This window comes from Rhinichthys klamathensis, unplaced genomic scaffold, assembly GCF_029890125.1.
Source record: "Rhinichthys klamathensis goyatoka isolate OS25496 unplaced genomic scaffold, OSU_Roscu_1.1 h1tg000339l_1, whole genome shotgun sequence".
NCBI classification, from domain to species: Eukaryota; Metazoa; Chordata; class Actinopteri; order Cypriniformes; family Leuciscidae; genus Rhinichthys; species Rhinichthys klamathensis.
The window spans coordinates 175883-190882 of record NW_026606853.1 but is presented as its reverse complement, the minus strand read 5'-3'; the positions used below and the strand labels follow the sequence as shown (position 1 = coordinate 190882).

Below are 15000 nucleotides of genomic sequence, written 5' to 3'. Positions count from 1 at the left end.
CTATTAACTGATCCAAATATTTATAATAAATTATAATGAGTTATGATTAATTATTTATACTTCCCTTGAGCTAATGTACATCAGAGACTCTTGAACCCCTCATGCTTTTTAGAAAATATATTATCTATATAACTTGTAAATACTTTACATTCTGCAGAAGTTTGTTGCTGTTTTTTTTTATTTTACTATCAGACATGACCTCATAAAATACATACTTTACAGAAATAATCACAATCAATACTTTGATTGAAAAGGCACCAATCAAAGGGTTGCAACAATTTTGATTAGATAGATAGATAGATAGATAGATAGATAGATAGATAGATAGATAGATAGATAGATAGATAGATAGATAGATAGATAGATAGATAGATAGATAGATAGACAGACATCAGCAAGTGTTTTACAAATATGTTCTGTCCCAGTTTATAAATTGCCCATATTGAACTCTACAGCTGAGTGACGGTTAAATCAGAAATGTCTCCCTGCATCACAGCCTGGAACGGGACAAACCAACATCTGATAACCGTAGCTGAAGGAAGTGTGTAGTCTGTGACATCCTCCCTACAGATACATTCATAGATTAAAACAGATATATAATAAAGGAAAAAATCAGCTGTGTATATGATCACTTTTCATCACTTACAAGCTCGCCTTCACTTCCTGGTCCATTATCTTTAGAGTTGGTGTTTGTGATCCTTGAACCTCCTCATATAAAGCCTCAGCTTTTCCTTTAATATTATCCACAGTTATTGAGATTTTATGCCGTTCAATAAAACAAGTTACAAATCAAAATGTAATATTTAATTGCTCACCCAGCAAACAAAACAAAAATATGTCTAAAGATAGTTTTGCTAATGTTCCCGTTAAGCTATACAAATATTATTTCTGAATGTTCTCTAAACATTCAAAACGTCCAGTTTTTGAAAAAGTGTACTGAAAAAGTTTATTTTTATTTTTCTTGGTTATGTGAATGTTAAGAGAACATTCTATGATTCTTCAAAAATTAGGTGAACGTTACTTTTGAATGTTCTCTGAACATTCTGAATCAAGTAGTAAAATCGCAATGGAATGTCCATCTAAAATGTAAAAAAAAAAAAAAAATTCATAAACAATATTTCAATCAAGACAACTCTCTGAACAGTTTTAGCATGTCATTGAATATGGTAATGTTGATGTTTTTGGTCTTGGTGGACTAGATCTGCTACACTGCTGCTGCTGCAGAACAAGTACTGTATATGGACACAGACACGCTGCTGTGAGCGAGTAAGATATACTCCAGCTGCAAAAATAGACACATAAATCCAGTAGCAGAGGCAGGTGGAGCTGGGGGAGGTGGAGGATTTCAGAGGAACTCTGACAGTGCGCTGCACGACTAGCTTACAGCAAACAACAAACCAGACTATTTAAATGTTGAGCAAGCAATCTCATTGGCTGCAGGATCAGCAGAGTCCAATCAGCTTGTGCTATGTGGAAATGATGTAATTGCTTGCAGATTGCATGTAAACCTATCAGCCTACGACCTCTAGAGTTTCATGACTGAAGTAAATAAATAAATGTTAATGTTTTGAGAACATTAAAGACCAGACAACTTTGAACAAACATTCCTATTAATGTTACTGGAAGAACTTTTGTTCATAACTTTGAGAAAACCTTGCCAAAACATTAGCTGAAGTTATTTTTTACTTTATTTTTACATTCCCTGTTAGCTGGGTCAATTGTGTAAAGTGTTAATACATGTTTAAATGTTTAACCAGTGAAGTACTCTTACCTAAAATGCCCCTCAAACTGACATCTTTTGGCTGTTGCCGAACAGCAGGCCACAGAAACACTTCACCATTTTCCTTGTGAAGAAGAATAACAACACGTATGTTTCCCATGGTAACGTCCATTTCATTTCTTCGTAATATCAGTGACACGCTGTTGAAACAGAGAAACTGATGAATGAATTCTACTTCACAGAAAGAAGCCATAACATACACAAATGTAGTAAAACACTTATAGTTTGAGTATATACCCCTCTGTATTGTGTTGAGTAGGTTCCTGGTCCCACAAAAACTCAAAATGATTCTGGCCATCTTGGTATCTGATAGATCTTGTGTTTATTGTCAGGTGATGGTTTGTTTTGTAATGAAAGGTAATTTTCCTGAATCCCTGTCGTCTGGTCATGAATTGTCCATTCATAGAGAACTCTAAGACACACAGAAAGTCACACAGTAAGTGTATCAAAACATTCAATTAAAAAAGATGACTTCCAAAAGGATGTGCATGAAGAGTAAATGTGTAATAGTTACCGGAAGCAGAATCCTGTAGCAGTCTGAGTTTCTGAGGAGCAGGAACGTCAAAACACAGTGGCTTAGACTGACCAGCAGCAGGCAGCAGGAACCGGTTACCAACTGTTGGAACTAAGAGAAAACATTAGCAAATGCTGTATCATAATTATTTTAGAAAATAGTCTTACATAATAAGTATGTTTGAGGGATCTTTATGTACCTGACGACATAGTAGAGAGAACAGCGTCTGGACTCTCCCGTAAAAAGGGCATTTGAGCTGATAAGTCTAAGAGAAGGTGCAATTGATCAAATTAGACTTTCTTGATCAAAGGCAGAATCAAAGTTACAGCGTATTCATACGTACCATAACCGGAGATCAGCATGTCACTTAAATCTAAAAAAAGGAGGTTTAGTCATTAAAAAGTCATATTTATAATACAGCTTTCATTCTAAGTCAGTTTATCAATAATTTACTGACAAAAGCACTCAATAAATAATGAAAAACATTCAATGTACCAAAGCATTTTGAAAGAATTAAATAGATAAATAATTAAATTAGTTATTAATGTAATTAAGTATTATTAAAGTAATTAAAATGTACCAAATAATTATTTCTCAAATATTTAACAAATAATTTTGGTAACACTTTACTTGAAGGGGTGTGCATAAGACTGACACGACACCTTCATAATCATGACATGGCAGATGTCATGAATATGAAGGAGGTCTTATGCATGTTTATGACAACTGTCATTAAGTGTCATTCGCTCAATTATGACATTTTTAATGCAAATATGACATTGTTTGAGATGTCTTTGTCATGACAACTTGACATAAACCAATACATCATAACCTGTCAGTGTCTTTGTCATGACAACTTGACATTACCAAGACAACATAAATTGTCATAAACATGTCATAAACATGACATAGCAGATTCATTATCAAACTTAAGAAACCACTTAGCTTTATGGGTTAACATTACATTAAACTGTCATGTGATTGGTTTTGACATTGGTTGTCATGAGTCCATTATAACTGTGTCATTAATTTGTCATTAAAATGTTATAATGGCTTCATTGGCTACAGCCAATGTCAAAACCAACAACATGACAGTTTAATGAAATGTAAAGCTAAGTGGTTTCTTAAGTTTGATAATTAATCTGCTATGTCATGTTTATGACATATTTATGACAGGTTGTGTTGTCTTGGTAATGTCAAGTTGTCATGACAAAGACATCTCACACAATGTCATATTTGCATTAAAAATGTCATAATTGAGCGAATGGCACTTAATGACAGTTGTCATAAACATGCATAAAACCTCCTTCATATTCATGACATGTGTCATGTCATGATTATGACGGTGTCATGTCAGTCTTATGCACACCCCTTCAAGTAAAGTGTTACCATAATTTTTTTATTTTTTTATATTACACATTTCAAAATAATTACTTTCACAAAAACATATGCTACATTTAAATCATTTTCATTTCATGATTAAAATGTATTTCCAAATGTTGCTTTTAATATTGAAGGGATAGTGAAAATGAAAATGAAGACATCATTTACTCACCCTGGTGTTGTTCTGATGCATGTGCTGTTCTTTCTTTTATGGACTACAAAAGGAGTGTTTTTTATAAAAAATGTCCTGCTTGTGCTCGTCCATATTGTAACGGTCAACAGCTGGAGTGCCCTTGAGAGCCACCAGAGGGCACTCCACATCAGACCATTGTCATTCCCTCACAAACTAAATTTTCCATAACTCACTACCTCATTACCTTGTCAGTCTCAGCCTCCTGGTTTTCTTCATGCTCTGCCTCAGATATCTCTCTTTGCCTCAGCCCTTATCTGTTGTTTGGATTGTTTTTTTGTGTATGACCCTTGCCTGGATTTGGATAACGATTATGGACAACCCTTTAAATAAATACTGCATTTGGATCCTCAACCTTTGTGTCTCAGAGCAGTTCGTGACACATATATTGGCACTGAATAGCAACTAGAATTCTAGAAATCTTTCTAAATAAGATGCAAAAGTATGACAGAATGATCCCATGCTACACGTGTTGTATATTACAAGTGTTCTGGGAGTATTCGATAAGGTTTGGTGAAAACAAAACAGTATTATATAAGGGAAATCCTGACTGCTCGACTGCGTGTTTGTGAGACCATATAAGCCCCGCAGTTCACTCCGACTCGCCCAGGAAAAGCATACAAGTTGTGAGAAATCAAGATTCATAAAAAATGCAACATGAAATATAATGAAATATAGAAATCACAAAAAGGTATCCATATACTTTCTCTATGACAGAACTGACAGTTAACTGATGTGAACTTGATAACTTCTTGTTGTGATGATGAACAACAGATATATTCACCTCAAAGAAGAAGGTACATTCATTGTATTTCATGTTGCGTTTTTTATTAACCTAGATATCTCACAACTTTTTGTTTTTCTGGGCGAGTCAGTGTCAACTGGGGCGCTAGTAGAGTCTCACGAATGCCCAGTCAAGCACAGAAGACCAACGGCCAAGGTCAGGATTTCCGTTAAATTATACATTACATTTCATTTTTGTTATTTATTCAAACCTATCGCCCCCAGAATACTTGAAATATACAACAAATAGGATGGGATCATTCTATGAAGCTTTTGCATCTTTTTAAAAAAGCTTGATGCTGGCTGCTATTCATTGCCATTATATGGATGAGTGCAAGGAGGACTTTTTTAAAATACTTTAAATACTCCTTTTGTGGTCCATTAAAAGAAAGAAAGGCATACAGCATTAGAACAACATTAGGGTGAGAAAATTATTACTTAATTCTTATTTTAGGGTGAACTGTCCTTTTAAGAGGCTTAATTTCTGAATCGCACCTAATGCCTTATTTTACTTATTTTAATTTCATTCTCTGCACTTTTTTATGTGGATTTTGCTTTTAATAAAGCAAATTTGCAGGGTTTTTTTTGTAAAAGCAAAAACAAAGTAACCAATGATAAACACATTCTCAAGAAAGTATAAGTCTTTATCAACTTTTAGAAGGAAAAAAGGCATACCGTCGATCCCTGGATGAGCAAGAGGTGGAGCAGGTCTACTGACCCGCATGGGTAGACCGTGGTGATCGTAGCCATACGCCAGACGACGCTGACTGGGCCGACCGGGCCGACCAGGTAGACCACGCAGACCAGGTAGACCATGCAGACCAGGCTGACTGGGCCTGAAATGGTACTGACTATATCCTGGAACTGGGATATAAAAAAAATGGGGAAAATATACATTTAAAGGCAGATGCAGTATATTGAATTTTGCATAAAATGAAAATTCACCCCATCTCTTTTCTAAATGCATGTTAACTTATTGTGAATGATCTTTTCATCTATACATTTTTGTGTGTGTGTGTTTCATCTCAAAATCGTATTAATTTTTTGATAAGCCGTTTGATTAATTTACTCAGATGTGCATCACAATACAAAAGTTTCATCGCAGAAAGATGATGTCACCCATCTTAGTCGCCACTAAATCCTCCAGGCGATCAGTGAAACACCACCCCTGAGACGGGCAACCCGGAGATGGACGGAGCTGCTCTTCCCACGGAGGAGAGCCAGGTGGAGAAACTTTTTGAGCCGATTTCTGTTCCGCCACTGGCTGTGATACCCAAATTCTCAGTAAAAGAGCAGCTTTCTCTATCTCTGGGTCCCAGGAAGGTGCGGGTGGAGTGTGCGACGCTTTACCTTGCCACTCTCATCCCCATCTCTTATCACCAGCAGGCAGTGGTGTGCAGTTAGAGGATGCAATGCCTTCTCACGCACCCCTGTCGGGACCCTGTGCTCCACCACGCTGCCCCACTGCGATACGTTGGTAGTCCCTCTGACCCCGCTTGCACGGTGTCTGGAAGCCTGGATAGCACTTCCCAGCCCGTGTCGCTGGCTCATTGGTCTATTCGATGCAATTCAGTTCGCTCGGCGGTCAGCAGCGTCTGTCCTGTCCTGCATGTGGAGATTGCAGTCCTACTGGCGAAGGATACAATAGAGCCGGTCCCTCCAGACAATCTTGGACCTGCATGTCTTGAATCGGGCCCTTCACAAGCTCCCATTCAAGATGCTAACGCAGAGTCGCATTTTCGAATGCATTCGTCCCCAAGATTGGTTTGCAGAGATCGACCTGAAGGACGCATACTTTCGTGTCTCGATTCTCCCACGACACAGACCGTTTATACTCTTTAAATTAAAGGGACAGGCATGTCAGTACAAAGTCCCCCCCTTTGGGCTGTCCCTGTCGTCTTGTGTCTTCATGAAGGTCACAGAGGCAGCCCTTGCTCCTCTGAGGGAGCACTGTGTTCGCATTCTCTCGAGTTGCTAACAGTGTGTCTTTTCCTGCGCTGCATCGGATTGCGGCTAGAGGCAAGCATGTGCTGGTCCAGACGGACAACACCATGGCCATTGTGTACATCGACCATCAGGGTGATCAAAGCTCCCGTCGCATATCGCAACTCGTCCGCCATCTCCTCCTATGGAGTCAGAAGCATCTAAGGTCGCTTCAAGCCATTCACATCTCAGGCAAGCTCAACCGTGCAGCCGACCAGCTATTATGACAGCCCACGCTACCGGGATAATTAAGACGCCACCCCCAGATGGTCCAACTGATTTGAAGACACTTCAGAGCCACACAGGTAGACCCTAGGTAGACTCTTTTGTTGAAGGTCAAATGTTTGCACACCTTTATTTACAAGGTTTGTAAGATTCTAAAACTTCTCAGTTCTCACCTGGAGGTCTGGGTTCCTCTCCTCCCTCTTTAGGTTTGTCGGCAACTTCTACTTCATCTTCCTGTGGCTTCGTGACGACCATAGAGGTGAGGGAGGTGACAAACTGGTATTTCAGGGACAGTTTGAGAGCTTCTTGCCTTTCATCCTCTTTCTCCTGTCCTTTAAGAAGCACTCTGAGACAGAAAGATGTCCTTAATGTCCAACAAAAAAAGCAGAATGTCATATCACTCAATAAACTTACTGCCTTTCCAGAATTTGCTTCACTGTAAGGTAGGCCCACAGTCTCGGCATGAAATCCTCATTCTCAGGTGGGACATCACTGGGGTCTCTTGCCATTACAGTTTCCTGATACGTCACGTTATTGCCTTTCTGCTCAGAAATAATAATACTATTGAACATTTTCATCAGGAATGCTGTCATCACCCCTTTCATCAATAACTTTCTCAGAAAACAAAGTGACCATTATACCAAACTCTTAAACAATTGATCATCAATGATCCTAATACAATATAATGACCTTGGTTGAGACTGCCGAGATAAAACAGCCCACTCAATCCCTACCAATTCAAGATATTGTAAAGCACCATGATGCTCTTACTGATACTGCAATGACTTCAGTGGTGAAACTCTCCACACTGTTGTCTGTGATTTGTCCTGATACCACAATCTCAGAGCCATTGAAGTACAGGCTAAAGCTGGTCTTGGTAAGGTTTGTCCCTCCTGTGTATTTAAGTTGAATATCAGTGAGGAGAGGGACGGCAACTTCGTCATAGAAGCCCTACAATACACACAGAAATAAAGGGTTTAAATGCATTGAAACACAGAACAGATAAGCACTGAGGATGAATTCACAGCTGATTCTCTGTCGTTCACCCGCAGCTGTAGATCAGCGTCCGAATCTTCATAAATCCTGCGAGCAACTCCACCATTTTCCAATGACATCTTTGTCAGGAAGTCAAAGTTAACATCATATCCAAAACCAAGACAATATAGGGGAAACTTTAGACCAATTGCCTCTTTCACATTGGCCATTATCCTCTCTATGTTAGTTTCACCTGTTTGAGAAGAAAATAAGTTGGAAAATAAGACTACCTACAATACATACTTGAAAATTATGACATTTTTTGAGTGATCAGAAAGCAATGAAATCATTGGACAATTTCATATTTCTTATTCTTTTCTCTTACTGACAAAGAAAAGAACCAAATTTGGTTATGATAACAATCGTCTCGGTTACGTATGTACAGGGAACGGAGACGTGTCGTCGGAGTTCCCAGGACGAAAGGGAACTACTGTTCCTAACTGCACTTTTAATTAGGTCTTAAACCTTTTATTAACAGGTCTTCTAATTACACTGAGTGAACTAGTGCTAGGATAAAACACATTAGCTTGTGTTTGTCAGTGAATCTGTGCCTGAAGTGGGATCTCCATCAGTCAGCAGGATCAGGATGGAGGCGGTTCCTTCTCGTGGATGTCGATTGATCATGTCCACTCCTGCTAGAACTGCAGCGTTAATGTCTGTGGCTAAAGGAAGAACAAACATAGTTGTGTCATATTGAGGTACAGCTTTCTTACTCCCCATTTAGAGTTAGGAACTCACCTCCTCTATCGCTGATCTCCTTCACAAAAATTTTTGCAGTCTCCAGGTTTTCCTCGGTAGCTTTCAGGAGTTCATTCTTCCATGTTTTAACTTCACTGTCAAAAGTGATCAATCCAAAGTGGTCGTCCTCATCAAGATCACCTAAAATCTTTAGCAGTGCCAAACGAGTCTAAAGAAAAACACTTTCTTTAAGTTTCTTTAAGTTATTCTTCCTTTATTACCAGTATTGTTAAACAAAGTAACTCCACAATTTTTTTATACATAAATCCCTGTTATTTTGACATATAAGTGCACAATGCTGCAAGATCCTTCAAAAATGTCCTTCAAGGGTTTTGCCATAAAAAATGCATAGCTTGTCATTTCCTTTTAACTGATTTGGCTGAACTTGACGTTGACATTTACCTGATGTATTTTTCTGCCGTTCATAGAACCGCTCCGGTCAATGATAAAAACCACATTTTTGGGAATACGTGATATATCAGAGGGTGCAAAGTAGTGGACAAAATATCCATTTGATACCTGAGGGAAAACAAAAGTAAATTCTGAATATCTTTCAAGTCTTTTTACACAGTCAGTCTTTTAAAGTCATTTGGCAAATTTATTTTACTCTCATAAAGTATGTTATTAAAAAATGTACCATGACTTCTCCTTTATGATTTGATCTTTCTACATCGTATGTTATAAGCAGGTCACCATTCAGTCCATTTTCTCCACAGCTTTTACACTTGGTCTGTTGATCTCGAGTGGGGTAGAAGGTCACCCATGCCTGAAATGATCAGTTTGCTCATCTGGTAACTTAGTTTGAAGTGTAATAGCATAATGAGAACATTTAAGCTAAGTGTTTTACCCCTCATGTTAAGCTCTTACGTCTTTGTCTGCTCTGGTGGTTTTGATGGCATTGGCCAGATCATCTGTGCTCAAATCTCCTTTCACCTCCAAGAAGGAAATTCCTGGTTTCTCTTGTATGTGAACATCAATCTAATGTGAGTAAAATAAATATGATCTTTCTATCCAGCTTAATTGACGATCTATTTTCCTCTTTGTTTCTTCTCCTACCTTGAAGTCTGCCACCGGCTGCATCGGTTGGGCATTGATGAGTAGCTCATATTTGCCAAGGCGGCGCTTTAGCAGTTCTTCGTAGGTCAACTCAAAAGTCACTTTACTAAAAGCAGCCACGGTCACTGAAGTTTTAAAGTCTTCTAAAGTCCTTCCAACAGATCTGAAATAGAAATTAATCCCAGCATAAACATTCTATAAAAACACATTTTATGGAATGGAATTTTTTTTATGTCCAGTACTTGATCAGTCCAGCACTTTCTCCTCTAGATACTGCTCGACTGTACTGTTGCTGAGCTTCCTGCTTTTCCTTCACAACACCATCATATATCTTCTCCTCTATGGTCCTATGGAGAAAATGACAATGACATCCTCTTAATATGTGTATCTCAGACATATTGCATGAAAGAATATGTAAATCTTCAGGTAAGACTTTATTTCGATGGTCCACTTTAGACATTCTACTAACAATAAGTAACTTTGCAACTACATGTCAACTAACTGTCATTAGAGGATTAGTAGACTGTCTGCATAATATCTGCTAACACTTTATTTTGTTGTTCCCCCAACAGTCATTCTACTGACTAAGTATCTTGGCAACTACAAGTCCACTTATTCTCCTAACCCGACCCCTAACACCTGTAAACATAACCAGTCTACTGACAGACTACTAATACTCTATTGAGAGTTAGTTGACAGAAAAGTTACTTATAGTTAGTACAATGTCTAAAGTGGACTATCGAAATAAAGTGTAACCAATCATTATTTTGTTGTTGTTCAGCTGCATTAGCAGATATGACCTGAGACCAACATGCTATAAATGGCTTCTTTACCACTTTATCTCTACTTATATAACACAACCAGAGGCGGACAGAGTACAGAGCTTTGTTACTTGAGTAAAAGTACAGATACCCCTTGCTAAATTTTACTCAAGTACAAGTAAAAGTACTACATTCAGATGTCTACTTACTACATTCAGATGTCTACTTAAGTAAAAGTACTAAAGTACTTGTTTTTAAAAGTACTTGAGTATCAAGAGTACAAGAGTAGATTTTCTAAATATTGCATTACTAATCTACTGCCTCAGTGCTTACATTTATGCACAGAAACGTCCTACATGGAGTTATGAAAAATGTTAATGTTAATACCTTGGAGAATGTAAAAGGAATTGAAAGTAAAATCAAGTCATTTTCATCTTTTTACCATGTTGCTTTATTTCATTTAATTACATTTTTGGGGGGTCCCATCTTTAAATGCCGGGACAACACACACACACACACACACACACACCACATGTAAGGGTGGCGCTGCCAATAAAGCACCTAAAAGCTGCCACAAAGAACCGGCAAAAGGAATGATTATGAATATGTAAAATATAGCAAGGAGATATTTTAATTGTTTATTAATAAACACTTGTTAATAAACAAGTGTTTTCTTTGTCAGTGTCGGCTAGATGAAGTTGACGATGCTGACTCGCGATCTTCAGTAGTGAACGCGCCAGAGAGAAATGCACATTTCATACGGATTACATAAGCAGAGAACAGTCTGTAGTCGGTTTTCTTTCGTTTTGATTTTTTCTGTTTAAAAGTAGACATGTCTGTGAGAGGCAAGTAGGCTACCTTATACACTCAGTTTCGGTTCATTTATGAGACGAGATCCAGTTCACAGGCCGGCGCCTCCGTTTCTTATCTATCGTCTGCTATTTACTTCTTATTTATTAAACCCATGCAATTGGTTGATGAAACATTGATTAAAATTAAGATACAATTAATGCAAAACGAAATTCAGGTTAAAGAAAGGTTTTGTGTTTTCTGTTTGAGGTCTCTGTGAAAGTTTTAAAGCATTTTTTATGCCGCTTTCAGAGCGCTCACGTCCGTAACGGAGAACACGTCCATAACATTGTTTTTTCCTCATAAATGCAAACCGGAAAAATAAAATAAAACAAAATGAATATTTTATGTACTCTGGAGACTGAGCGCCAACCCTTCTTCATTCGCTGGGTAGTAGCCTACTTTGGTTTGCGCAGTGTAATTCACATAATCAGTAAAAATATATTTTGCCTCCTAAAGTTTTTTTTTTAAGAAATCAGAAATCCCTCGTGGCTACGCCACTGCCACATTTGAACCTGACTGTGTTAAACGCACCACATACTCAAGAACATCAAACCAAATGTTTGGCTTACATTAATGTGTAATATAAAATCTGACCATGGAGTTGACTTTGGCGGAAAGCTGAAAGTGATTGCTGATAGGCTGTCCCAATCAGTGGCGGCTGCACAATCCAATCACATTTGAGAGGGAAACAACAAATTGAGGGTTTCCGAGATTTTTTTTTTTTACTCGTGTACTCACGGTTATGGATAGAAATGTATTGGAGTAAAGAGTACAATATTTGCCTCTCAAATGTACTTGAGTAAAGTCATGAGTACTCCCCAAAAATGATACTCGAGTAAAGTACAGATCCCTCAAAATTGTACTTAAGTACTGTACTCAAGTAAATGTACTCCGTTACTGTCCGGCTCTGAACACAACTCATGTTTGCCTACATTCTGAATTTGCTGATGAAGGCATTCTTGGGTATCTTGACCTCGAACTGGATCTCTTGAGATTCATTCACTGTGTTCGCCACACGGCTTGTGATGACGGTTGTGGCGTAGCGACTGGTGACCGTGGAGTTAATGTAGAAGCTGTATATATCCACATTTTGTTTCTGTTGAGACATCAAACAGTACAGTCATATTAAATTATATGTTCATATAACAGAGTGTTTTTGGATGGTGCCCATTTACTCCTCCTTTTTGCGTGGGATTGTTCAAATATTTACGGCTCGAAAATGGAAAGGGCCTTTGGACTAAAAAACAAATACATTTTGATGACTACATCTCAATGTAAACTATTGAGTAATAGATAGTTCTCTTTACTCAAACTGCATTTTAAATGATACACTGCGGTTCAAACGTCAGTATGAATTTGTACAGTTTTTGAAAGAAGTCTATTATGCTCCATTTATTTGATCCAAAATACACTAAAATTTGTAATTTTGTGAAAGATTTTTTAAATTTGAAATAAGTTTTCTATCATATTACATTTTAAAATGTAATTTATTCCTGTGATGCAAAACTGAACTTTCAGCATCTTTACTCCAGTCTTCAGTGTCACATGATCCTTCAGAAATCATTCTAATATGCTGATTTTCTGCTTAAGAAACATTTGCTATCAATTAATTTTTAGGCTTTTTTGAAGAATAAAGTTTAAAATAACAGCTTTTATTTTAAATAGAAATATTCTATAACATTATAAATCTCTAGAATGTCACATTTCATCAATTTAATGATTAAAAGTTTTTTTTTTTTTTTTTTTTAAGTAAATCTAATTGGTCTGGACCTCCATCTCAAATACAAATAATGAGTCTCTTTTTTAGAATCTTAAACTGAGCGTTGACCCTCACCTTCTTTACAGGCTGTTGTGAACTGGCTGAGATGAGAAAGACACCCAAGAGAATCAGTCTGAGAGCTGCTCGATCCATCATGACCTGCTCAGAAAGCAGACCTCGAAACACACACTGCCTTTAAACTCCTGTCCACATCATGCGATTGGCTATTATTGACCGGATGAAGAAACCTCCCCCACTATTTGTAATCAGTGTAGCGACTGAGACAGATCAGACAATATTTGCTATATTTAACATATAATCCATAATATCTCTCACCCAACAAGCAAACCATGGGCTAGAGTTAACTGCAACTAACACTGGTTACAGTGTTTGGTTACAGGACACATGAAGACTTACGTATAAGACTGTTTAAAATCTAAAGAAATTTAGAGAGAGGTTTGACTCCCACTTAATTCGAATGGAAAAGGACAAAATAAAACCTTTAAACCTATCCTATATATAACCACTTGAGAAATGAATCAACATGTATTCCATTTTTCCATCTCATGATTTTCATTCCTTTTATGGGGGTTGATCACCTGGTTCCCTTTCGTAAGGGAACTCCCGTAATGCCTTCTGCATGTAGCGTCTGAAGTCAACTATGGAATCATTCCGATCTCGATTGGTGTAGCATCATTACGTCACTCGTGACGTCGCATGTGACGGTGATCCGGAAGCTGTAAAAGGTCACAGGAAACAGGAAGTGTTAGCTTCTGGTCTTCAGCAAGCGTTCTGTGTCAAACTGTTTGTCTTATCTGGTGTTGTCTGTCACTTATATTATGGCGTATATAAACAAGGAGAAACTATTCAGGCAGTGTGCGTCCCCTTGCCCGCGTTATTTGAGCGAGGGTGACACACACGCGCTTTGTGTAGTTTGTCTGGGAGTGGAGCATGCACAGGCAGCGCTCGAGAGCCCCTGAGAACGCTCCGCTCCTGCCTGGCCATGTTCAATGAGACTGGCCAGGCTCGCGCTCCCCGTGGATCAGGTCCCGCGTCTGTCGAGGCAGCGCAGCGCCTGCATTCATGGGGATCGCAAAGGGAGCTAGTGGATAGTGCTGAGACGGCTTCGGCCCTTTCTCAGCACTCTGAAACTAGCTCTCACGGTCCTGTGCAGGGCGCGGAAGCCCGCGTAGCGACTTTTTCCGCCCGTGTAGCGGCTTCTTCCGCCCATCACGGACCCGATGCTCGAACTATCTGGCTCCGAGGAGATGGATATTTTGGGTATCGAGGCAGGAGAATGTGTGGATTCGTCACCCCATTCCCCTGCCTCAGAGGAGCTGCTAGAGGTTGTGACTAGAGCCGTGCCCAAGTTAAAGATCGACTGGCCACAAGAAATGCAGGACGCGACACAAAAAAGTAAACTAAATGAGCGCTTCCTGCAGGCTCAGCCACAGCCTCTACGCCGGAGTCTGCCATTTTTTTCCCGATCTCCACACCAAGGTGTCGAGATGGTGGAATAAGCCCTTCTCCTCACGTGTATCTGGCCCCAATGTGCATATATATTCAAATATATTGGGTGCCAGGGAGGAGGGCAATAGGATGATGCCCAGGGTTGAAGAGACATTTGTATCAAATCTCTCCCCTGACGTGGCATCATCCCTGCGGGCTCCGGCGCTTCCCACCAAGTCCTGCCGTACAACATCAGCCTTGGTTGGGAAGACATAAATGACAATGGGGCTGTTGCAGGTGTAAGTCTGACTAATTTGATCCAAGGGCGGCATTCAAATTAGCGGTGAAGGTCTCAACGCGCGTTCCGTCTCTTCCAATGGCAAAGGGATTTTTAATTAAATGCAATACTTTTTATCTTATGTATTAACTCGTTTCATCTGACTCCATAAATGAAAGTGTTTTTCAATGATATCTGTGCATCATTAAGTATAC

At 38.8% G+C, this 15000-nt stretch overlaps 1 protein-coding gene across 1 annotated transcript; it reads right to left on the bottom strand.

Moving 5' to 3' along the window:
• Nucleotides 1-387: 387 nt before the first annotated feature.
• LOC130106393 (inter-alpha-trypsin inhibitor heavy chain H3-like) lies at nt 388-13244 on the bottom strand. The gene is made up of 20 exons (XM_056272483.1): nt 13135-13244; nt 12233-12396; nt 9930-10034; nt 9688-9850; nt 9499-9609; nt 9269-9397; nt 9034-9150; nt 8632-8800; nt 8445-8555; nt 7905-8086; nt 7630-7809; nt 7273-7400; nt 7032-7204; nt 5326-5514; nt 2638-2667; nt 2295-2396; nt 2018-2192; nt 1772-1920; nt 647-731; nt 388-564 (listed from the first exon to the last, which is right to left on the bottom strand). Exons 1-20 carry the CDS (start codon nt 13213-13215, stop codon nt 450-452), a joined length of 2658 nt encoding a protein of 885 aa, XP_056128458.1. The 5' UTR covers nt 13216-13244; the 3' UTR covers nt 388-449.
• Nucleotides 13245-15000: the final 1756 nt, after the last annotated feature.